The 23886-nt window shown below is 61.5% G+C and overlaps 4 protein-coding genes across 4 annotated transcripts; 2 read left to right on the top strand and 2 right to left on the bottom strand.

Annotated features, from left to right (window-relative positions):
* Nucleotides 1-62: 62 nt before the first annotated feature.
* On the bottom strand, nucleotides 63-7554 carry CHLRE_07g340250v5 (uncharacterized protein). The gene is made up of 18 exons (XM_043064342.1): nucleotides 7133-7554; nucleotides 6890-6943; nucleotides 6664-6780; nucleotides 6088-6257; nucleotides 5658-5728; nucleotides 5177-5331; nucleotides 4758-5054; nucleotides 4012-4630; nucleotides 3784-3874; nucleotides 3643-3673; nucleotides 3401-3532; nucleotides 3136-3237; nucleotides 2872-3032; nucleotides 2670-2754; nucleotides 2543-2567; nucleotides 2261-2328; nucleotides 2085-2135; nucleotides 63-1996 (listed from the first exon to the last, which is right to left on the bottom strand). Exons 1-18 carry the CDS (start codon nucleotides 7436-7438, stop codon nucleotides 1772-1774), a joined length of 2760 nt encoding a protein of 919 aa, XP_042922910.1. The 5' UTR covers nucleotides 7439-7554; the 3' UTR covers nucleotides 63-1771.
* Nucleotides 7555-8911: 1357 nt separating this feature from the next.
* Nucleotides 8912-10814, bottom strand: CHLRE_07g340300v5 (uncharacterized protein). Its single transcript, XM_043064343.1, has 9 exons — nucleotides 10593-10814; nucleotides 10335-10460; nucleotides 10214-10244; nucleotides 10006-10014; nucleotides 9889-9935; nucleotides 9648-9749; nucleotides 9393-9553; nucleotides 9190-9285; nucleotides 8912-9071 (listed from the first exon to the last, which is right to left on the bottom strand). Exons 2-8 carry the CDS (start codon nucleotides 10350-10352, stop codon nucleotides 9243-9245), a joined length of 411 nt encoding a protein of 136 aa, XP_042922911.1. The 5' UTR covers nucleotides 10353-10460; nucleotides 10593-10814; the 3' UTR covers nucleotides 8912-9071; nucleotides 9190-9242.
* Nucleotides 10815-11006: 192 nt separating this feature from the next.
* On the top strand, nucleotides 11007-16894 carry CHLRE_07g340350v5 (uncharacterized protein). The gene is made up of 15 exons (XM_001692343.2): nucleotides 11007-11159; nucleotides 11355-11441; nucleotides 11516-11626; nucleotides 11708-11854; nucleotides 11969-12034; nucleotides 12825-12956; nucleotides 13478-13636; nucleotides 13847-13963; nucleotides 14156-14343; nucleotides 14528-14603; nucleotides 14806-14980; nucleotides 15139-15245; nucleotides 15680-15841; nucleotides 16079-16189; nucleotides 16334-16894. Exons 1-15 carry the CDS (start codon nucleotides 11127-11129, stop codon nucleotides 16388-16390), a joined length of 1728 nt encoding a protein of 575 aa, XP_001692395.1. The 5' UTR covers nucleotides 11007-11126; the 3' UTR covers nucleotides 16391-16894.
* A 60-nt stretch (nucleotides 16895-16954) lies between these two features.
* Nucleotides 16955-22757, top strand: CHLRE_07g340400v5 (uncharacterized protein). Its single transcript, XM_001692344.2, has 11 exons — nucleotides 16955-17354; nucleotides 17547-17621; nucleotides 17757-17897; nucleotides 18128-18265; nucleotides 18482-18628; nucleotides 18852-18989; nucleotides 19282-20628; nucleotides 20837-20997; nucleotides 21288-21444; nucleotides 21605-21780; nucleotides 22050-22757. The coding sequence occupies exons 1-11, from the start codon at nucleotides 17268-17270 to the stop codon at nucleotides 22261-22263; spliced, it is 2781 nt and encodes a 926-aa protein (XP_001692396.1). The 5' UTR covers nucleotides 16955-17267; the 3' UTR covers nucleotides 22264-22757.
* The last annotated feature ends 1129 nt before the right edge of the window (nucleotides 22758-23886 follow it).

The raw sequence follows: 23886 nt of genomic DNA on the forward strand, positions 1-23886 counted from the left end.
AATTCTCTTTTGAACGAGACTATCCACACGTTTCCCATTGTGCAAGGTACACCAGCAAAGTATAGAACCTAAAACCTTAAAATGAGAGTCGATGGCCCGTAACTTGTCCCTGCACTCCTCCCCACCCCCGCTCCTCCCCTGGCTCCGCCCCAAACGCCTCCAGCAGCTCTCCTCTCCCGCGCTCAGCGTTCTTCGGCTTTCGCCGCACTTCGATAAGTAGTCCCTCCTTTTGGTCACATATCTTCCCGGCCTCTGGACGTTCCTTAAGTCAAAGTCAAGTATCAACAGTCTGAAGAAATGCTCCCCGCAGGCGTTGAGGGGCTCGAGTTGGAATGGATTTACCGCTGCCCCCACGACGGTGATGTGATCCCCCGACGGATTTTTCGCCTGGCCATGTCCAGACTCCAGACCCCAGCACCTGGCGAGAGCCCTACCGCCGAAAGCCCTGCCAACCAGTCTTGTCAAGTCGCTCCCGGGTTTGCCCGGCCATGTACCTGTCTGACACGTTCCCACGCCCTGACATTGTATTGTTCCGGGCCCGCCTCTTCTCCTTGAACGCAGTGCCCTCCTTCCCTAGCCCTGGTTGCAAATTATGTCGCGCTGCGTGGGGCAATGCCGTCTCCCGCCTCAATAACCTGTAATATCAGTCGCGTGGCGACGTGAAAGGGCACGCACATTCTACACCATAACACGACTACACCCACATCCAGTAACAAGACTACCGCCTACTGCAAATGCCTTGGCATTATGGCATGTAGGGGCCGCTGGGCGTTCATGGGCTCGATCGTGGCTCAGGCCCACTCCTGGCCTTCTCACCCCAGGGTCGCGGTTGCGCCCGGAGGGCGTGAGCCCCAGCACGACGCTGCAGTCACCGCACACCTGACACCGACCCAGTACTCCACATCACATCTCAGCCCCCATCTCAGTTCCCTTCTGCAACAGAACACAGCCAGGGGGTGATTATATGAATTGTACTGAGCGATAGCGCCACAACCCTCTAAGTGCGTAAGTGCGAAACGGTGTCGGCGTGTCGCCGCACATTTACCAAGGGTAAAACACTACCAACACCAGCAACCCTTCCCCGTTCACGCACAGGAGGCCAAGGTGGACTGGGGCAGCGCCATGGAGGAGCTCAAGGCGCAGGACTAAGAGAATGCCAAAGCAGAGGGGCGTCCCACAGGGGCGTCCGCTGACACGAAATGCAAGTACCACACTTCCATACAACATATCACACTTCACAGCTCTGCCCAGTGCTTACGGATTGATGACAGTCTTATGTTAGTGCTGGAAGCCCGACAGCCATTGCCTTGCGCACGTACGCGTGTTTCACTCTGCGTCCAGGCGATGTCGGCTAAGCACTTGAATACGCCTCAGTGCACGACAATAGTTCCAGTAAATTTAGACAGCTCCGGCAGACAGGGGATACACAGAATCGTGCAACAATGCATGTGACCCATTCGGCGCACGCATGGCACGGCAAGGTGACAGTTGAGCAATGTGTCTTGAAATGGTCACACATGCATGTCAGCCTGCTAACAATAAGAAATTATAGAGTTTAGGACCAAGTCCAGGCATACAATTTCACAATTCTAGTTGCAGTCACTTCATAGCACAAAAGGCATCCAAAGTTGCATCTTTCACACGTCATTTAGCGTGTTTCGCTCAGTAACAAGTTCTCTCCCATCGTAGGTAAGCAACCCAAGGCCTTTGCACGTATGCATAGCTTGCCAATGCTGTACATGGCAAAGTGCATGCTATGGTAAAAGCCTGGCTAGCCGCACATACGCACATCATGAGTGCCAGCGCCTTCAGGCCCCGCGGCAGGCGGGGGCAATGGCGTTGCATTCGCCACACCCGTAGCCGCGGCGGTAAGGCACGACGCCTGCGCGAGACCAAGGTTTGCCATGAGGTGCTCCAGCGCACCCACGATGACGGTCGCCGACGGCCGGTTCTGCGGCTGACGCTGCAGGCACTGCAGCGCGATAACCTTGTAGATCTGCAGTGCATGCACATGCGGAGACTTCATTTGCTAATGTAGACACATGGCAGGGGCCGCCGGGCCACAGATTGCATCGCACACGTACCTCGGGGCAGGTGGGCGGGAAGGCGGGGAAGTTGCTACAGTACCGGGGCCCCTGCGATGTGACAGAACAGCGCACACCGCTTGCGTATTCTGTAGCGCATATGGCTTGATTGATCATCGTATGCCCCATATATAGCTAGGATGACTGGTCAAGAGCCCAGCGGCGTGATGCCGCACCTCCTGGGTCCGTACTCCCGCACGCCGGCCGTGGTACAGCTCCCACAAGATGACGCCCAGAGAGAACACTGCGGGGCGCGGGCATGGGAACATGATGTACGCACTTACACTTTGAGATATTAGCAGCGCACGTTCCGTTTAGTTGTTTACACGGCTTGCACCAGCAGTCGTGGGCACGTGAAGCGGTTTAAAAGGAAGGTCGGTGAGGGAACCGCCCGCCGATCGAACTTCAAATTGTACCCGATCGTATGAGGGACGACTCCAAGGCTACCACCCACTCACCGTCCGCTGCCGGTCCCAGCAGGCCCTGTAAAGAGCCAGGTTTGTTGAAACATCAGCAGATAGCGTAAAGGCGACGCCGCAAGGGAAGCATTACATGGCAGCGGCGGCAGTGCCCCCCACCCCGCACCTTGCACGCCACGGCTGGGCAGATGTAAAACATGGTGCCCATGCAGATGTTGCTCAAGTGCGTGCGGTCGTTGGGCAGCATCACACTGCGTCACGACAAGACAAGAAACGAGTTCAAGGATTGTAGGGATTGGGAGCGTACGTGTACGGTATCATATAAACCGATATCAACACAGCGGCCCCGCCCACGCGGCTACCCTTACCTGAGGCCGAAGTCGCCGACCTTGACCCCGTAACCAGACGGCTCCGCGGGGTCCCGCTTCAGCAGCACGTTGTTGGGGTTGAGGTCGCCGTGCACGATGCGCTTGGAGTGCAGGTGCGCCAGGGCGCGGGCGATGCCCAGGGCAAGGGTGACCAGCGCGGCCTGCACGCGGGATGGGCAGACGTTGCAGAGGGATATGTTTGCTCGTTGCAGTCGGATGGAGCAAAGGCCTAGCAAACCCCTAGCAGTCTCGCCCGCCACGCACCAGGTTGACGACGCCGGGCGAGAGCCACAGCGCGCGGTGTCCGTACAGGTTGCCCAGCGGCCCCCCGTCCGCAAACTCCTGGATGATGTACAGACGCCAGTCCTGTGGGCATGGGCGCAGAAGGCCACGCATGGGCACGAGATGCGTATCGCGCATGTTGCATGAAGTCAATTGCTTTTCTTAACGCCCATACTTGCTTGGATGCACCACTGGCACCGCGGCCACGCCTACTGTTCGCATAAACAGTGGGCCCCTGCGCCCTTACCTTGATGTTGAGGTCGGACATCTTGCGCGCCGGCGGCGGTGAAGGGTCACCCAATGCCCTCGGTGCCCTGGTTGACGACGCGGCGGGAGGAGGCAGGACCCCGATAGGCTGTAGCTCGCTCCCATAGGTGGCCTGTTCGTTTGCAGGTAAAACCAGGACTGAGACAGACAGGATGTAAGACCGCTCTGGCCACTACGCCAAACCGCCACCACCATCGTGTCCTGTCATGCCACTCCACTCACGATGACGTTGGGGTGGACAATGCTCTGGCACCTGCATGCACGGCGGGACGAGCAGCGCCGCAGTGAGCACGATCGCAGTAGTGAACCAGCAGATTGAATGCGTTGTACCTAACATTTGCCTAACACCGCTACGCTACTCACAGTGCCGCTTCCTTAAGCGCGTGATTGCGGCTCTTTTGTGTGGCACTGAACACCACTGTCTTGACCGCGACAGGCAAGCCCTGCCACGTGCCTGTGAGGGTGAGGAGGGAAGCAGGTACGGAGTGCAGCTACCTCAAAACTTCCACAGCACAGCGCAGGCCAGGTCACGGCTCAGCTAACAAGCCCAACAGCAGTAGGAATTTGCAGCGCGGCGGTAGCCCCACGCACCCTTGTACACGGTGCCGAACGAGCCGTGCCCCAACACGCCCTCAAGCACGATCGCCACGTGGCCGATGGTGCCGCGAAGCTCCTTCACCAGAGCTCCCAGCTCTGCGACCACCTCCTGAGGGGAAGGGGCGCGCTCCGGGACTTTGATGTCCACAGTGCCACCCGCTGAGCCGAACAGGGCACACTCCGTCGCCAGTGTGTCTGCTTGGCCGTCCGCCCCCACCGACACCAGGGCAAGTGCCTCACTGCCGTCCAGGGCACACGAGAGCGCCGGCTTCAAGCGAGCGCGCTGCGAACAGCTCTGTGTGCTGATGTCGGCTCCCGCCTGGTCTGGTGCGGCTGCTTGCTTCCCACTTGCAACGTCGGGTGGCAAGTGTTGGCCCATGCCGGGCGTAGTGACTGATGCTTGCAGTGGGCCTGACAGCTGGTGCGCTTCCACCTTGGTCTGGTACTCAGCAGATGGTGCCGGTTGTGCCGGTGGCAGTTGAAGGGAAGTACTGCTGGCGCCGCTGATGGCTTCCGCAATCGTTTCCATGATTGCAACACTGTCCGCTCCCCGCCGGCCATTGCCAGCCAGGCCGGTTACAGGCGCAGGCTGTTCCATGTCTCCAAGGTCGTCCTGCGGGCGGGCACAGGCGGAGCGGGACGTTGTGTGTAGCGGATACGTCGCAGACATGTGGGTGAAGCGCATCAGTATGGCACGCAGGAGTCTGCGCAACCCTTTGGTGCGTGTCCCCTCGTCTCACCGCCTCATGATGCGCCGCCTCCGACCACTCCGGTAGATCCTTCTCGCCATTGATGCCCAAGAAAACGCCGCCAACGCCGTTCTGCACACCGCGCGCTAGCACGCCCAGCCGCGCGCCGCCAGTGCCCGTCTTCTCCCGTGGGCCGCCCGCCTCCAAGTCTGCTGCTTTGTCCGCGGCGGCTTTGGCGCGCTGCTGCTGCTCCAGCTCCCGCCGCCTGTTGCGGCGCACCCACCAGATGGACCCCAATAGAGCCACCAGGAGCACAGTACCCACCGGCACCACCACAGCAACCACGATCTGGGCCGGGCGGAGATGGAATGACACAAAGGGTCAGAGCAGCTCGATGAGGAATAGCGGAGTGCTCGGCGCACAAGACCGAATTAACGTCCTTGCCATGCAGTGCACGATGCATAACGCACCGTGGCCGTGTTGTCACCACCGCCACTGCCGCTGTCCGCAGCCGCCTGCTGCGCTGCCTCCTTCCGGGCCTTGTCCGCTTCAACCTCATCTAGTAGAATGGCCAGGCACTCGATGCCCGGCCGAGTGGCGAGGCAGGTCGCGTTTGCGAAGTAATCTGTGAAGATGTGTGTGTGTGTGTGTGTGTGTTAATGAGCACAAGGAAAACATCGCGTGTGTGTGTGTGTGTGTGTGTCTGTGTGTGCGTGTGTGTGTGTGTGTGTGTGCGTGTGTGTGTGCGTGTGCGTGAAAGCACGAGGGGAAGGGTCAACACGTGTACGCGTACGCATAGAGCGCTGCGTGTTGCATCGTACGTCCTGAGCTTATGTCACCGAAGTGCGAGAATTGCTAATGTAGCGTCTGTTAGCCCGATGCGGCAACTGAGGCGAAACCATAGGGCGCGCGATGTTAGCGACAATTGATGTCGGCGGACAGATTCCTTACCTATTAGGAAGTACGAGTCATGTACCAGCACGACGTAATCCCCGAAGAACAGGTTCTGGCCCGCCAGCGAACTGCACGCAGCGAGCAACGAAAGCCAGCCACCCCCACGTATGCGTTGGTGCACAGCTCAAACTAAGCCATTTGCAACCCTATGGCTGCTATTTGGGGTCAATCATCCTTGCTTGCGAGCGGGGTAACACTGGGGTAACACACGCAGGGAAGGTTGCATGCGTCGGCCATCGCGGCACACCACGTATCCATCTCCGCCGGCGTGACATGGCCACTACGCTCGTACCACACACCCTCCATGTTCGCGCTACTATCAGCCTGCACGGCGGTGCGTCTGCGTCCATGGCTAGCTAAACCCAATGCAGCAGCGGACCGCAGTGCACGCTCTGCTGCGTGCCAGCGATAGCCGGCGCCCACGCACCTGTCCGGCGGTATGTAGGCTGCAAAGTCGTCAAGAATGCCGACTTGTGTCAACACGCGGGGTTTGAGGTCAGTTGTTAGCAGAGTGATGTTGCCATTAGTACTGCTCACACGCTGTACGCCTGGGTAGCCCGCCGGGCGTGGGATGGCAGCAGTATTGGTAATCCCAGCCTGCGCGCAGCCATGCACACGGTTAGTTACATGCATGCTTGGATTGGTGACTTAGCCCTCGGTCGACTGCATTGACTCTGCCACTGCCATGTCGTTTGTGCATACCGTATGGTGCCAGAGTCGTGTGTGCATACCGTATGGATGTGCGCGTGCGCGTGCGCGTGGTGTGCGTGTGCGTGTGCGTGTACGTGTGCGTGTGCGTGTGCGTGTGCGTGTGCGTGTGCGTGTGCGTGTGCGTGTGCGTGTGCGTGTGCGTGTGCCTGCCACTCTGCCACTGCTGCCGCGGACTAAAGCAGCTCGCTACTAAATAAAGCACGCAACCCTGCCGCGGTCATCGCTACATGTGATGGCGCGCATGTTGAATCGCAGCACCTGCTCGGTGTGCGTGCGAAGATTCTGTGCGCACCTCGTACGGCACCCCCACAAGTCTGTGGATGATGCATGTCTTGAATGACAGAACAGACCCAGGAGACTGACGCAGTGGACGGAATACGGGGCCAAGCGTCGCATGTGAGGTGTAAACCTGTGCAAGAAAGTTTGGAACGGTGTTGTCCAGGCGGAGTGCAAGATTATCGGTCGCTTCCGTGGACCGACAAGCATTTGTGCATCCACGCGCGGGATCCCGTACTTACGTCGATTCCTATCCAAGTCAGGACGTTGCCCGACCCCAGGGAGAACAGCATGACCTGCACCGGTGGTGCCGGGCATTGGTTACAGGGTTGTGAGAGCGGGCCATGAGAGCGGGGGTCAGGCTGCAGTGAAAGCAGCACGGCGTCGGGAAACGTGGGGGTCTGGACAGCGCGGAGCGTGTGACCGTGCGTCGGTTTCGTGCCGAATCTCGTGCTCAAGTGTGAGCACGTCCCAGGCTTCCTCACCGTAGTTCCGAAGTCAACAACCGCGTAGCGATTCGCCTTGAGAAGGGCGCGGGTTGCGCGTACCGTAAGGCTCCGTGTGACTTCCACAGGTCGCCAGGCTGTTCCGTTTATCACAATGCTGGTGTTTACCAGCACTTCAGCGACAGTTGCATCCGCCAGGGCGTCTCGCAACTGTAACGCTGACTGAACCAGTCGAGTGCCCGGTGCGTCATCGTTCCAAGGTTGCGCCGTCACGGCTAGTATGCCGGCCAGCAGGGCGATGCAAGCCAAGCGCGATGGCTCACCGCCCCAGCATACCCGCTTCATCGTCGAAGAATTGCGTAAGGAGCGGCGAGCATGGTCTCAGTATGGAAACTGATGCTTTGTTACGTTCAAGCTAAACCGATATGAGTAGGCTACGTTCGAGTTAGATGTATGGCGTCATCGTGGGCGTCATCTCTAGCAAGCTGATCAATGCCCGGCTCATTCTTTGCCGCCCCCCCCTCCCCCGTGCCGACCCCCCCCCCCCCTTTCTCGCCCTCGCCTCCCCGCGCCTACCTTTATGCCTCTCTTTTGGCCGTTTTCTGGACATTCTTCCCATGGCCTCATGTCCACGTCTGATTTCCGGGGCTAGAGTTTGTCGGGTTTGGGGCGGGTTATGTCTGAATTCCTCTGGAAATGCCCCTAAACCGCCATTTGTCCAGACAAAAGACGGCGGCCAGCCTGCCGTTATTGTCTGAGCTAGGCATAGCCCTGAAAACAAGATAGGACCCCTGGCTCCCACAGGATGACGCCCAGAGTGAACACTGCGGGACGCGGACGCGAAATGCTGAACCCGGGGTGCTCGTTCCCTGCTGGTTGTTTCACGCGGCTGACACCAGCAGCCATGCGGCGTCTTGCATTTGCATATGCATTCACGTTGCTGTTGACCCGTGTTGGGCGTGTGGGGTTGACATGCAGGATGGGGGCCGGCGTCACTGGTTTGGGACTGCACTGTTGCGCTGTCCCTGCGGGAAAACATGGGGATGGCTATGGGTTTCATGCCAGAGGATGTTTTAAGTGCCTTCCCTCGTGAGGAGTTGTGGTTAATGCGCCCGCCTGCGGGGCCTGCGCCACCTGTGTGGGATGTGGTGTGTCTCGCTGCTATGTCTGCCCTGGACTTTGGTCGGCAGCGTATGGTTATGGCCGGGCTGGCGGCGCGAGCGAAGCTGCCGTCGGCCCGGGTGCTGAGCATTGGACTTGCCGTCGTAGCTGACTTCTGGGGTCGTCTCCAGACTTTTGTGACTTTGGGTATCAGGCCAAAGGGTTGGGACACTGTGCCGTCTGCGCATCCTTTCATATCTCGGGCTGTTGGTGAGGGCATGGTATTGCGCTTGCCTTATGACGCTGATTCCCCACCTCCCTCGCCGTGAGAGGTTGTGCGTGGTTGGTGGCTTGCTTTGTGTGTGGGCAGGATGCACGTGTGGGCGACCGTTCTAGTACCTGGACGCTTGCGCCCTGGTTAGTGCGTGCGCTGTGCGTGTGTGCTGCGGCCTGGACGTTTCCCAGCACTCCTGTGCCTAGGTTTGTGGCGTTGAGGCACAGCGGTGGGGCTCTGGCGGGTTGAGGCTTGGCTAGGACTCACTGTGCGCGGAGTCACACGGACTTTGACCGCGGGAGGGTTTGCAGCAAAGTCGGGGTTGGTGGAGTCAAGTTGGGCCCTGATAGCATGTGATGGCTCGGCGTCCTCGGGTGCTGGGACTGTCACCTCTGTAACATCCGCATTCTGACACCAGCAGCCATGCGGCGTCTTGCATATGCATTCACACTAGCTTACATTCCTCAGCCATTGGCGATTGCAACCAACTGCAGCCAAACGCAGTCAACTGCTGACTAAACTATGACCCTCAAGCCGCTCAAGCAAATGTAGTAGCCCTAGTACTGCCAGCACCTATACGTCCGCGGCGGATCCGACTTGGCCCTGCAACGGATCAAAAGGTGAGGCATGAAGAAACACCAAAGCAAGGCTACCGCCATTATTATGCGCAGTGAGCTTCAGGCACAGCTAGGACCTGCGGAAAGCCCATTTGCGTACACACCATGCACGCCGCAGCCGGGCAGCTTCAAAACATGGTGCCCATGCGGATGTTGCTCAGGTGCGTCCGTGCGTGCGGTCGTGAGGCCGCAGTATCACACTGGGTCACCAAAAGATCAGAAATGAACTCAGTTGTTGTGGGAATTGGGAGGGTACCTGTATCAAGTAAACACTGCGAGAGCGGCTACCCCAGGCGGCTGCCGTCACCTGAGGCCGAAGTCTCCGACCTTGACCCCGTATCCAGACGGCTTTGCGGGGTCCCGCTTCAGCAGCACGTTGTTGGGATTGAGGTCGCCGTGCACGATGCGCTTGGAGTGCAGGTGCGCCAGGGCGGGGGCGATGCCCAGGGCCAGGGGCACCACCGCCGCCTGCACGCGGGATGGGAAAGGCAGATAGACACGTTGGCTAATGCAGTCGGGGCAAAAGCCTGTTGAACCCAGCACAGTCTCGCCCGCCACGCACCAGGTTGACGACGCCGGGCGAGAGCCACAGCGCGCGGTGTCCGTACAAGTTGGCCAGCGGTCCCCCGTCCGCAAACTCTTGGATGATGTACAGACGCCAGTCCTGTGAGCGTGGGCGTCACGAGATTCACAATATGAAAGCCAGCACATGTGACTTTCGTTTCCGTGGTTTTACTTCACACGTCGCTTGTCGTGAGTCCTTTAAGGAAAGACTAACGCATTCGTATGGCACGCCCCCTCACCATGATGTTGGGGTGCGAGCCCGTGCCGGAGGCCGGAGGCTTGTTACCTAACACGCCGGGTGCGTCAGATGACGCGGTCGACGTGGGCAGCAGCCCAATGGGCTGCAGCTCACTCGCGTAGGTGGCCTGTGCGTTAAAGGTTGGGACGGGACAAGGGGCGCGCCACTTTCCATGACAAAACGAAGGACCTGGCCCGTTGTGCCTGGTTACCACAGCGGCGTAAACGCACAAACCCTGCGCACAAGCCGCGGCCTGCTGATGGGAAACAAGGCAGGGCCATGAGCCCACAACGCGAATACTCCAACGCATCCCTCCGTCCACTCACAATGACGTTTGGGTGGCTGATGCTCTGGCATCTGCATGAAAGGCAGGGCAGAGCGCCAGGGTCGTGAAGAAATCCAAAGACCTCACACGCACAGTGGCGTGCAGGCTTCCACACCACTCACATGCGACCGCGTGTACATTCACTGTGCTGCCCAGGGGTGCTGCCTCCTTGAGAGCATGCTTGCGACTCTCCTGGTTGGCTGAGGACACAACCGTCTTGACCGTAACAGGCAGCCCCTGCCACGTGCCTGCGGAAGGCGACGCAAAAGTGGGTACAGAGTGAAGCTACTTAGAGACGTGTTGGTGACCTCCACTGGCAAAGTCCTTGCAGTCCGTTGTGTCGGTCCAGAGTCTCCAGACTCCACAGCAGCCCCACGCACCCTTGTACACGATGCCGGATGAGCGTTTCAGGGGTTTGACCGTGTTATGTGCCTTATCGGCGTTCCTTTTAATTTACGGTATGCTTGCTGGTTCGTGTGCGAGTGCGCAGCCCTGCATGCGCAGACCGCATGGGCTTTCTGTCAGCGCTTAAGCCCCACTGGCTCATCACCGGGCTCGCCTGTTGAGTTGCCGCTGGCGCAAGCTCACAAAGCGCCCACCACTTCCCTGTGATTCTGCCTGGCCAGGTGATGCAGGCTGAAGCACTCCGAAAGAGGGGGCGGGGACATCGAGTGGCGTTCCCCGGCACTGCCGCCCTCTGCTGCCCTCGGCCCTCCAGGGCACGCGTGCTCATGCGGCATGGGCAACACTCTGATCTGCGGGCGGAGTCACAGCCCATTCTCAGACCGCATCAAACATTTTCAGGTCTAGTATTTTAGGCGGTCACGTTAGAAGGCTGGCCAGGGCCGGCAGCCGAGTCTTGAACACATCATCAACTCAGACGTGCTCTGCTTGTCGCGAGCAGCTCCTGAAGAATGATGAGCCTTCGGGCTGCATCCCGCAAGCAGGTAGATCTATCGATGGACAAGACGCTAGTGCTCAGGGAAACACAGCTTGATTGCTTTCGGCATAGCGTTTGGGCTTGCTGCTGTCCCGCATGGAGCCCTGCCCAGCACCCGCGATATACATTACGCGTATGCATAAGTATTGCAGCGTTGATGAGTCCGCATGGCGCTAACGGCGGGGTGTGTCGGCGAATGCAGGAGCTTCCGTCGCTCCTGCTGGCCCAGGCGCGCACATATGTGACCGCCCTGAAGGTGGAGTTCAGCGAGGGCGTGGCTGCTCCTAAGGTGAGGTTGGACGGGTCCCCATGCCGCAAGAGATGCTCTCGGAACACGTGCGGTTTGCGCTCTATTGCTTGCAGAACAAGGAGAGTACTGCCCTCCTGGACGAGTGGAAGTCAAAGAAGGAGGCCACGGAGGGCCTGCTGAAGCTGCTGCAGTCCTACAAGGACCTGGGCGACAGCAAGGGCGAGGTGCGCAGTGATGGGAGCGGGACCTTCTATCGGATGCTGCCTGTGCTTCACCGCTGACATGAACTTTGTTTTTACCTGCAGCCTCTGCTGAAGTTCCACAACCCGCGCTCGTTCGAGGACCTGACCGCGCCGGTGCCGAACTTCCGGGCTCAGAACCTGAAGCCCGGCGAGGTCGGCAAGTTCTTTGACACTGTGCTGGCCAAGCGTGCTGGAGAGGCGCAGGAGTCGGTAAGTCGCGCACTGATTTTCAGCAAGAGAGCAAGCCACGCCACGCGGGGTGCAAGGTCGGAGCCATCAGCCTTGACATCGAAACCCCTTGTCCGGCGCCTTTGGGACTTGCAGAAGGGCAAGTGGTGGGCTGAGCGCAAGTCTGAGGCGGAGGCTGCTGCTGCCAGCAAGGCCGCTGCGGTGAGGAGGAGGAGGTGTTTGGCCTGGGTTTCGCGGGCCGGCGGTGGGTGGGTGTGCATTGTGGGTTTGGCCCGCGGCCGGCGTCGGCACCGGCGAACTTCCGACAGCAGCGTAAGTCCAGCTACAAAGCACTTGCTGCATCTGGGCCAGCAGCGGAGCTATCAGCCACAGTAGGAACGTCAGGCGCAGTAGCGGTCGCTTCTGGATGGAGGTGGCAGTGCCAGCACGGAGGGTACAGCCATAAGCCTTGCCGGAGCCGCCGTGGTGGAGCAACACCAATGATAACTGCCATGGGATTCATCATGTGCGGTTTCGGGAGCGTCATCGCACCAGATAGGCCGGGCTCAGGTTGGCAGCCGGCAGCAGAAAGCCCGCCGCACGCCGGGTCCAGCTGCCAAAGTCCGGATGGGACAGGGGGTGTCAGGAGAACGAGATGGATGGCCGGCCTGTAGCTCAGCCTCAGTGCAGGAAATGTACAGCGCGAACTGTTGGGACGCGTGGAAGTGTTGTGGGCTACACATGGGTTAGAACTACACGCGTGCGGCAGCATCGCAGCCCAGCCCAGCCCAGGCCTTGCGCCCCCAGACCTCGTGGGCTGCACTCTTCGCTGCTGTTGAAGGGAGGGGGGGGTTTACTTGCCCGAGCTCAAAGAAATAGGTCCCACGGGGAGGAGGCATGAACTGTGGGTTCACATGTGCCGTTGTGCACAAAGCGCGCACCGCACTGGTTCCCCAACGCGCAGCTTGACGGGCTTTCCTGCTGCTCCTCCTGCCCGTTTCTGCCCGCACAGCCCGTGCCGACGCTGCCTGTGCCTAGCTGGGCTCTGGGCAAGCCGGTGTCGCTGGACGCGGTCAACAAGGTGACGGACGCCTACCTCAAGTCGCTGGAGCCCGCAAAGAAGCTCAGCGCTGGCGATCAGGAGGTGCGCACGGCCGCGAGGCAAGATCAGGCGTGCCTATGGGGAAGCGGAACTCGGAAGGGTCTCGCGGATGAGCGGGGAGGGGTGCAACTGGGGCGGCGGCTGCGGCGGCAGGCGCGACGCAGTGGTGGGCTCCCAAGTGATGAACGCCATGTTGTTGTGTCGGGGTTATGCTGTATGAGGGGCTGTTCCTGTTACGGTATATGTGATGCTGCGTGGCCGCGCCGGTTGCGGATTGCGGTGCAGCTTCGGTAGGGGCATTAGGTTGGCGGACAGGCGGCTGCGCAGACGGTGGCCCGCGCTGCGGGAGGGGCTATCCGCCTGGGTGCCATGGAGCATGGAAGGGTGACCTGCTCGGCGCGGCTGGTTCATCAGCTTGAGTACTGCGGCCTGGCACATGTACGGATCATGGGAGCTGGGACGTGCAATTTCCGTGCCCTCATAGTCGCGTGTGGCAACGCCGTTCTCACATGGTCCCGGTGCCCCTCCCGTTTGCCCCCCTTGCTCCCTTCCTCCCTGCGCAGCTGGTGAGCAAGGCGGTGGCCGCCAAGGTGGTGGCGACGCGCCGCGCGCAGGTGCACGAGCGCTACGTGAAGATGTGGGCCAAGAAGGTGCTGGTTAGCCCGGAGGTGGCGGCGGTGCCGCTCAAGGACGTGGACGGCCAGCTGGCCTCCAAGTTCGAGGTGAGCACCGCGTGCTTGCGTGGTGCGGGATTGCTTTTGAGAGGAGGGAGGAAAGAGGAACGGGTTGTGCAGGTTGCGAGTCGGGGTGGCCGAGCAGGGATTGGTAGCCTTTCAGTCATGGCCGAGCCACTGGACAGTTTGTGCTGTCGTCGCTCACGCCGCGTGACCTTACACACCGTCCTGCTCGTCTCCATTCGCACCCGCCCGCAGCTTCTGGCGCCCCAGTACGCGGAGCTGCTGCAGGCCGCCTCCTCCGGCTCAAAGACGCTGGCGGAGCGCATGTCGCACCACCCCGCGCTGGACAGCTTCCTGCTCAAGCGCGAGAAGGTGCGGGTGACTGCCCTACTGGTTTCCAATCCATGGCTGAAGTCAGTTCTTGCTGTCACCGTATGCTGCTGTTATCGAAACCCCCGCGAACCCCCCATCTTTGATACCACACCGTTCGCATGCTTGGCTACCCCCCAAAGCGCTGCAACCACTTACCACGCCCTGACCTTGCCGCCCGCTCATCCCCCGCAGGAGGCCATCAAGGGCGACTTCCCCACCAGCGAGGTGGAGGCCGCCGGCGCTGCGCTGGCCGCCGAGCTGGAGGCCGACCCCGCCGCCGCGCTCAAGAAGCTGCTGGGCCCCGAGCTGGATGGCAACGGCGGCGCGCCGCTGAGCGACGTGGTGGCGGCCGTCACCGCGCACAAGTACTCGGCCGACCGGTGAGTTTGGTGGCCCCGCCGGTGGGGGTTGTGATGCCCGACTGACACCGGGACACCACAGGCGAGGAGCGGCAGGGCTACAGGCGGGAAGCTGTGGCCTGGGGGGGCAAGCCATGCGATGCAGTTAAGCGATGCACAAGGCCAGCCGCCGACCCGAACCTGGTGCGCCTTTGCCCCCCCGCAGCTACCTGTACAAGGAGGGCATGAAGCTGGCGGCCCGCTACAAGGCGGAGGAGGACGCGCTCCGGGCCGAGCTCAAGGTGGGCCGCGGCGGTGAACGCTGTGCACTTGTTTGGATGAGCAAACATGCATACTGTCTGTTATGTCTGGTACGCCTATGTGCAGATCCCTCCATGTTTGTAGCAGCCAAAGAATGTCGGCATGTTGCCGTGAACTCACCGCCGTTGCACCGTCACCTTGACTCACCCTCCTTCTCTCTCCCATCCTCCCTCGCCACTGCAGCCGGTGTACGGTGACTCTGTGGATGTGGCCAAGTTCCAGGCGGCGCCCCGCACCCCGGCGCAGCAGATCGCCGACCGCCAGAAGGAGCTGGCGGCGCGCTCCGCCGAGTTCCGCGCCGAGCAGGAGGCGGCGGACAACGCCTACCTCAAGTACGCCGTCACCAAGAAGCAGCAGGGTGAGCACAGAGGTCTTACGGCTCGGGCGTCAGAAGAGGGGCGGCTGACGCGGCGTGTGTGGTGCTGTCGACCAGCGCAGCGCCAGATGGCGTGCTGCTGGTTTCCCCCTTTGACCCCAACGTCCTGACTTCCCGCATTGTTCGCCGCCCGGCCGCAGTGATCACCGACCCCACCAACATCGCCTTTGACGAGGTGCTGTACCCGGGCCTGGTGGAGGAGTCCATGGACATCGAGCTGGCGGAGCTCAAGGAGGAGGAGCTCAAGGTGCGGGCGTGGTTGTGGAGGGAAGGAGGGACTGCGGGGGCGGGGGCGGCGGCTTCATCAAGGTGAAGGGTGGGGTTGTAGATACCAGCCCAAACTAAACCGAGCCCAATGCAAAAGAGCGAGGAGGAGCGAGGGGGTTGGCCGTTCATGGAGAAGGGAGTGATTAATTCACAAGTGAAAGTGCCGACGTCCAGTAGGAACAGCGGGTACTACACCGTTGGCGCCAGCATGAAGAACCGCCGAGGCTGCTTAGTCGCGCGTTTGCTGGATACGGGTGGTTCAAATAGGAGCGTAGAAGAAGGCGGGTCCGGTGGGAAGGAATGGTAGGCAAGGGATGAAACGAGTCCGTGCACTGCCGGGTTGGGCTGCAATCCATTCAATGCGGCTCGGGCATTTGACCCCCTTCACCTGTGTGTCTGTCCTCGCAACCACAGGTGGACGATGCGGAGGAGGAGGAGCTGTGGATGCTGACGCTGCAGTCGCAGTTCAAGCACATCCAGAAGCACTTCGGCGTGGACCTGCCGCACAGCGTCATCGCGCACATGGACCCCGTGCTCATCAAGAAGATCGACTGGGAGACCACCAACGCGCTGGAGGTGGGTGGCAGACAGCGACAGCCAACGGCTGCGGGGGCCGGGAGCTAGACAGGGCGGCGCAGAGCGGGCGGCGCTGGGGAAGTCGGCCATGATGGGAAGAGCCGATTTTGAGGAGCTGCGAGACGTCTGGGGAGCTACCGCATGATGCTACCGGCATCCTTGTCGCTTAGTAACATGCCACTTGTGTCGCAAACGCGCGTGCTGACATGCCCACACGCCCACATCAAATCCTTGCAGGACTTCGACATCACGCTGGAGGACATGGGCGCCGAGGTGGCCAAGGAGCAGTGGGGTGTGGAGAACCTGTCGCACCACTTCCTGCCGCTCATCCGCTACCGCCGCGCCAAGGTGCGCCGCCGGCTCTCTTCATTGGTTGCAAGTGGGGCTATGCCTGCGCTGCCGTACAGCTGGTACAAAGACACCGCAGCGTTGTTGCGCATAAACCAGGCCGAGTTTAAACTGATATGCACGTCTGCTATTTCCCTTACTCAGGCCAAGAAGCAGGTGGGCCACTTCGAGCCGGAGCTGGTTGCCGGCCGCGGCGCGTAAGCGCCAGGCGCATCGGTGCGCGGCTCGGCGCAGGGAAGCTGCTGGTGCGCTGCTGGTGCTTTGCTGAAGGGCGACGCGCGTGGAAGCAGCAGCGCCGGCAGTACACAACAGTGGCAGGGCGCCCAGCGGCAGTCGAGGAGGCGGCATGTGTATGTGGGTGTGTGGGGAGCTGGAGGCAGCAGTGTGGCGCTGGTGGCCGGGAAGACTCTACCGCGCAAGGCAGACGGCTGCTAAGCGTGACCTGGTCTAGGTTGGGCCCAGCGAGGCTTATACGGCAGAGCTAGGTAGGGTGTGTTTGAGCTTGTGAGGCAGCACCTTTTAGGTTAGGAGTTGTGATGCTGGAACATGAGCGGGCTTAGACGGACGGCTTACGGGTGTGCGATGCAGCGCAGCAGCTGGTAGGCGGAGAGGGCACCGAACTGCCGCGGAGGTACTGTCTCGGACTGGAGAGCATAGCGGGGTAGCTGGCTCTGGGAGAGCAACAGTGTGTAAAGGAAAGGCAAGCCGTGGGAGACCGAGTCGCGTTTTAGGGGGGGGGGGTTGATGCGGAGTGACCCGGCGCCCGTGTTTCGTGGGAGATTCAGTTGCACAAGTCCAGGCCGCACAAATGACGTCAACGTGTCATTCTATAAACCTATCTTCAACAGTACACGAAGGCAATTGAGGGAACCCGCAGGGGTTGGACCAACACGAAGAAAGCGCGCTCCAAGGCTCGTCGGTGAATACCTAACGGCCCTTCCCCAGTTTGCAGTCATCCATATAGCTAAAGCTTCATACGCATATTTAATTCATACCAACCAGCTTGCGCAACGACAACGTGTAACTACACTTCCAAAGCAAATGACTTGCGCGTGACAATCCTTGGTCGCAAAGCACGATGGCGTCCACGCCTAAAGGAACCTCAAGAGGAAATGGATCCTATGGAACATTTCGACCGCAAACAGCCCCTCCTTCGCGAACCAAGGTAGGGGGATGAGCATGCTAGGCCGCTGGCGAGAAGGGTGAACCTTCACCGCGGCGCGCTTAGCACTGTGTGTGCATGGTCCAAACGATGCGCTGAAAGCCATCTCGGAAGGCTGTGCAAAACACGCACGCGTCCCGCTGTCCAGCGACTGTGGCACTGACTTCGCCCGTGCTGCGGGCCCTTCGCGCGTAGGCGGAACCCTTGATTGATGACCCGCGCCATGCGGAGGACACACCCATGCCATGGCTGCGTTACTTCTTTCCCAAGGTGAGTGCATTCGCCGCCTGGTAGCGCTGTGCTCAGGCCGGAATCTGCAACCCAAGCACACAACCGGCCCGTACGCACGCGAGCACGGCGGATACCACCTCGCACGTTCTCCCATTCCCAACCCCATGTCCACAGGACTTTGACCTGCGAGAGGGCCAGCCCGTGCAGCCCTACTACCAGTTCTTTGATGTGGTGCAGCAGCCGCTACAGGAGGACACGTCCGTGCCGCCGCCTGACTGGGCACCAAACGCCTACTTCCAGCTCAGCTTCACGCAGGTCCGTGACCTGCAGACCGCAACTCTTGAACTTGGATGGGATGGTTTCCTTCCGAGCATTGTCCCCGTTCGCTCGGCGGTGGGGGTGCGCAAAAGCGCGCGCGGAGGGTTGCCGGCAGGAAGAGCCGCGCCTGTGCGCTACGCGCGTTGGCGCCCGTGCGCGCGCGAGGGCACAGCAGCGCGTATCGTGCCAGCTGACATACCTGTCTAATGCGTTACATCTGCACGCAGGTGCATGTGCCCAAGGACATGGTTCTCGCCACGCGCATCCCGCGGCCGCCGCCGCCACCGGACGGCTCCATTGATGTGACGGCCGACAACTCGAACATCCTCAAACCCGGGAATGAGAAGCTCATGGCTGACATCCTGGTGAGGCCTGAGGGGTTGACGACGTGGTGACATGAATTGATGAGCTTGCAATGTGCTGGCAGGCGCATGCTGCAGGCGGCTGGGCCTTGCAACCTTGGACGGTTGGGACCAGGTTGACATGGGCAGTGGGCAGACGTATCCCTGAGCCGTGCCGCCGCACCGTCTGCCTGCCTGATTACCTGCCCCACCTACCCTCCTTCACGCGCACGCGCGTAGGCCTTTTGCCGCAGCGTGGCCACCTTCCGTGCTCGCACGTGGAAGGACGCGTTGCCGCTGGTGGACCTGCTGCGGGGCGTGCTGGCGCACTTGCTCAACCACTACACCTGGGGCGCGGCGTTGGTGCGGGAGCAAGCCAAGAAGGACGTGAGTGGAGGGAGGAGGGAGGAGGGAGAGGGGGAGGGAGTAAGGCGGCGGCGGCTACGGCGTGTAGCTGAGGGCGCGGACGGCGGCACTTGCGTCGAGCACTTGTGCAGGCAGAGAACCGATCAGGTTGCGGTCCTGTGGAAGGGCGGGATGGCAGCACCGAGGTACGGCCAGGGTGCACTTGAAACGGCCATCAAGCTCGTGCTCACTTGACCTCCTCCAGGCTGAGGCTGCGCTGGCTGCTGAGAAGAAGGCGCTCAAGGCCTGGTACGACAAGCAGTTGGAGGAGGCTATGGCGCGGGCGCGGCAGGAGTACGACGAGAAGCTGGAGGCACGGGCGGAGGAGTTGCGCATGACCCTGGTGAGCAGCGGGCGGTAGCCGTCCATGAAGAGGGAGAGGGGGCGTGCGCGGGCTGAAGGATATGTGTGTATGTGGTTGGGGCGGAAGGGGTGGACACCGTGGATGGACACGATGTACGGTACATGTTTGCGTGCTGCAAATGGTAGCCACATACATTGGCCATACGGTAGTTTGGTAGGAAGTGATGGCGCATGCACAGGGCGCATGCACCTTCGTCGTCCCGGCTACTATGAACTCCCACTCCAAACCCGCAACCCCCAATCCCCACGCCCCAATTCGCTGCGTGCCGCAGGCGGAGGACCTGACGCTGCAGCTGCGAGCGGAGCGCGAGGAGAAGAACCAGCTGCGCAGCCAGGCAACCGGCCTGGAGTCGCAGCTGAAGAAGGCGGCGGAGGCGCAGCTCACGCTCAGCCGCAACCTGGAGCACATGCAGCAGCAGCTGGATCTGGAGGCGCAGCGGCGCGCTGAGGCGCTGGCGGGCAAGGACGCACAGATGACGGCCATGAGCGAGCAGGCGGCGTCGCTGCGGCGGCGCCTGGCGGCGGCGCAGGGCGCGGTGGTGGAGGCGTTGAACGCCAAGACCAAGGAGGACGCGTTGAACGTGGCCGTCAAGGCGCTGGCGGGGGTGCTGCCGGCGGGCTCGGCGTCATATGTTGCGGAGCTGCGGACGGCGGCGGACGTGGATGGAGACGACCCCTCCGCGGCGCTGCTGGCGCAGGCGGCGGCGGCGCCGGACCCGGCGGCGCTGGCGCCAGCGCTGGCGGCATTGCGCGGCGTGACTCCCGGGTTCATGGTCAGCCCGCTGGCGGCACTGGTGGCGGCGACGCACGAGCAGCGCGCAGCACAGTCGCAAGACGGCGAAGTGGGCGCCGCGGCGGCGGGCGCCGCCGGCCGGCGGCGGTCGTCCGCGACCGGCGCGGCGGCCAACCTGGCGGCAGTCATCTCTGGCGCGGCCCTCAACGAAATCAAGGAGTCGCTTGTGTTCAAGTATATCAAAGCCTCGAAGGGCCACGAATTCATGATTGGTGAGAAGCTGGCGTGGGGCAGCGGCGCCAGCTGGGAGATTGTGGAGCGGGGAACGCCGGCGCTGGTGGTGCCGGACGTGGCGGCGCAGGGCAACATGTGGTTCTTCCGGCACAAGCAGCCACCGGCGGCGCCGGGCGGGAATTACATGGCCGTGCCCATCCTGGGCACGCAGGGCGAGGTGGTGGGGATACTGGCGGCTGACACGATGGGCGCGGCGGCGGCGGAGGCCGCCACCGCGGCCGCCGCCGCAGGCGGCGCCGACACGACGCAAGGCACGCGCGCGGCGGCGGCGGCAGCCGCCGCCGCCGACACCTCTGTCACGGATGCCGCCTTCATGCGCGGCCTGGCCGCCGCCATCGGCGCGCGCGCACGCGCGGACGCCGAAGCGTACCACGAGGCGATGCTTGCCGCCGCCATTGCGGGCGAGGAGGCGCCGGAGCCGGAGCCCAGCGCGGTGGACCCGTCGCAGTTTGTGGTGGGCGCCAGCGGCGAGGCGGGCGAGGGTGGCAACCTGAGCGGCGGGCTGAAGCTGTTTGCGGACGCGCTGTCCTTGCTGAGGGAGCTGACAGACGAGGAGCTGGAGGCGCTGCGTAACCTGGACGAGCCCGATGACGTGAGTCTGTGCGGAATCCTGGAATTGTGGGCTGGGGTGCGGGGTGTGTTGTGGCGTAAAGCAGGGGCATGCAGTGGGCTGTGGCACCTTATTGGGCTGCGTGACGAAGGGGCGTCAGGGACGACCGCATGCACGGTAATATAAATAACTTGAACTGGTTTTGAGAGCTTGCGCGCGCCCGCCCGCCCGTCTTCGTCCGCACTTGCAGGTGACGCTTGCGGTGATCAAGTCCATTCTGGCGGCGGTGGGCGAGATCGCCGGCGGCGAGGACTGGGCGGCGGCCCGGCAGCACCTCAGTCGCGAGCTGCTGGAGCGGCTGATGAGCATGGACCCACAGGCGGCCTGGGCGGAGTGGCAGGCGCTGTGCAGGTGGGGCGGGGCAGGGCGGGGCGGGGCTTGGGAGGGCCCTCTGTGGAAGGGCTGCGGAGGAAGGGAAATTCCGGGGCAGAGCAGGGAAGGGGAGATGTGGGGGTGGTGAAGGAAGTGAATGCAGGTAGGGCGGCGACGCATGTTCGTGATGCGTGAAGCGGGGCATGGGGATAGATGATGAACAGCGAGGGGCCCCACGGCTTCCATGGTTGGGGAGTTGTTCGCTCATGGCTCAAGTCTGGGCGACCACCTGCCAACCCCCTCAAAAAACTGTACTGTACCCTCTACAGGGCGTTCCGGGCGCTCAACGAGCTCTCCATGGCGTCCCTTGATGCCGCATCCACCGCCGCTTCCGATCCCAGCGCCGCACCCAGCGTCCGCGCCAGTGGAGCCTTCGCGCGCTGGGCGGCAGGCGTGCGTGCCGTCTCGGCGGCAAGAGCTCTGCAGGTGCGCGCTGACGTTTACGCACGCCGCGGACAAGTCTTGCCTGTTGCACCGTCGACAGACGTACGCACCCAACCACCCGACGCCGCCCTGCTTCTAATTCTCAACCCAACCCATGCTTCTGCTGTTGTGCCCTTCCTTCTTACCGCTTGCGCAACCGCAGCAAGTGCTGGAGGTCAAGCTACAGAAGGCCAACGCGGCGCTGATGAAGACGTTTAGCGGCGACTCGTGCAACGCGCTCACGGAGCTGCGCTCCTACCGTGTGCCGCCACCTCTCACATTCGGGGTTTTGCAGTGCGTGCTGATGCTGTCCGGCAACGTGGACGAGGAGGACTGCAGGTGGGGCGCGAGGCTGGTGACGGCAGGGAGATCGGGGGCTAGGGGCATGTAGTGGTGTGCCGTGCTTCGCAGGGGAAGGCGGGCGTGGCGGTGCTGCCTTGTGCACATGTGCAATCGTGTGACAGCATGCCGAACTCCAGCGGCAGCTGCTTGGAAGTACTGCTGTTTCCCGCTCCGCCGACCGCCGCGCATGCTGCCCCAAACCTCCTCGCCGCCGCCCCATCCTCGTCCTCTGAACGCCCGACCCCGTCCGCTCCCGCGCTCCGCAGGAACTGGGCCCGCATGCGCACGCTGGCCAATTACCGACTCATCAAGCGTCTGGTGACGCTGCGGCCGGCGCAGGTGCCGCGCAAGATCTTCCGCGCCGTGAAGCGCCTGGTTCACGACATAGTGGAGGGCGACGTGAAGCAGGAGAGCGTGGCCACGCTCAGCCTCTACCGCTGGCTAGCCGACTTCACGCGCCTTGCCTCGGTGGCCAAGTAAGCATATGGAGTAATTGACGGCGCTAGGTTGCACGGTGGTTGCACAACAGTTGCAATGTTGTCTGTGCGAGGGTGAGAGAAGTGGTGGCAGGTGGGTTCGGCAGGGCGGCGGGGCGATGCTTCCACGGCTTCACATGGCGGCCGCAGCTTTCCACAGGCAATGTAAAGTGCGCATCGTATGTGTGGGTTGACGGGGAGGTATAGGGTTACAGGCAGGATGATGGTGTGTGGTGTCATATTACGGGTGGGGTGGGGCTTAAACCAGGTAGGCAAGATCAGTAGCGGATGCAAGGTGTGTGGAGAGGCGGTGTGCTCAGTGTTATTTTGATGAATGCATGCTGCATACGAGCGTTTCCCTCAGTCCAGGGCTAAGATTTATGTGTGTACATAGGGTGGCGAGGGGCTGGTGCAGACGCGGCCGCAGCAGCTAAGCGTGCTGACGCCTGACGGATGGACCGACAGCGAGTGTGTAACCCGGTGTAACGGTGACGGGAGTGCCTTTGCTTTCACATTGGATGGTACCCAAGCTGTGCCTGACAAGCGCATCAACGTTTGCAAATCGCCCGCAGCTTATCTATGCCGACTCACTAGCTCGCTGCTGCACATAACGGCTGCTTAAGGATCCGGACTGGGCTTCCTGCCGACCGCGACAACGACCTTGCGGTTTCAAGCCCATTTTCTCCGACCTCAGGTTGTAGCAGGTCCGCTTGTCAAAAAAATTATACTTCGACGATTGCCTGGGACCTTGTTACTGTTGGAATTTGGAAGCCCCAGCAGATACTAGCCGATTGCGACCAGAATGAAGGTCTTGCTCGGCCCTTGAAACATTCCCTGTAAAGTTGAGGGGTCACGCAAAGCTGACCAGTATTATTCTTCATATGCACGGATGGTCGCATGCACTGCTGTCTGACCGTGTCCCCTTCGTCTGACTAACCCTGGACGAGCCTGAACTAACCTGTGCGCATAATTGTTACGCTGCCATGCATGAGGCAGGCCGGCCCCTTCCCCTGCACCTTGCTGGCGACGGGCCACCTCAAAACGTGGCACTCTAAACCCGTCACAGGGGCTGTTTCGCCACCTGGTGTGGCTTCGATTGGACTGGCTTCCAGTGAGGCCCCAGCTGACTTCCTAGAGACCGGCCAGACTAACCAAGGGACCCGAGGCAGGCGGCAAGCTCAGGCAAGCTTGGTCGACACAGACATTCATGGAACTGAAGTATAGTCATCGACGGGACGAGCCGTGCCGTGGGCAAACCCGCATGTGCGACAAGTGGTCAAATGGTGCAGCCTGCATTTTCATTTTCGATCAGTACAAGAAAGACTTGGAGGCGCTGATGGAGAATAAGCAAACGTTTGTGGCAATCTGCGAAGGGCGAGGGAACGCGCAGAGGCACTCCCCGGCAATGCGGGAGCAAATGATGCTACCTTGCTACGCGCCCGGGGACCTCCGGGGACACGCCAGGGGAGCTGCTAAGCACGCTAGGACGAAAGCACTGGGCACCATACGTCTATAGCTAATGGGTCGCGTCTGCAGTCAGGACCAAGCCTGCTGTGGTTATCTGTGAAGGGCGTAGGGCCTTGAAGACGGTCACAGACACGACCCGAGTACGGGGAAGAGGAACCGG

This window comes from Chlamydomonas reinhardtii, chromosome 7 (assembly GCF_000002595.2).
Source record: "Chlamydomonas reinhardtii strain CC-503 cw92 mt+ chromosome 7, whole genome shotgun sequence".
Classification (NCBI taxonomy): Eukaryota; Viridiplantae; Chlorophyta; class Chlorophyceae; order Chlamydomonadales; family Chlamydomonadaceae; genus Chlamydomonas; species Chlamydomonas reinhardtii.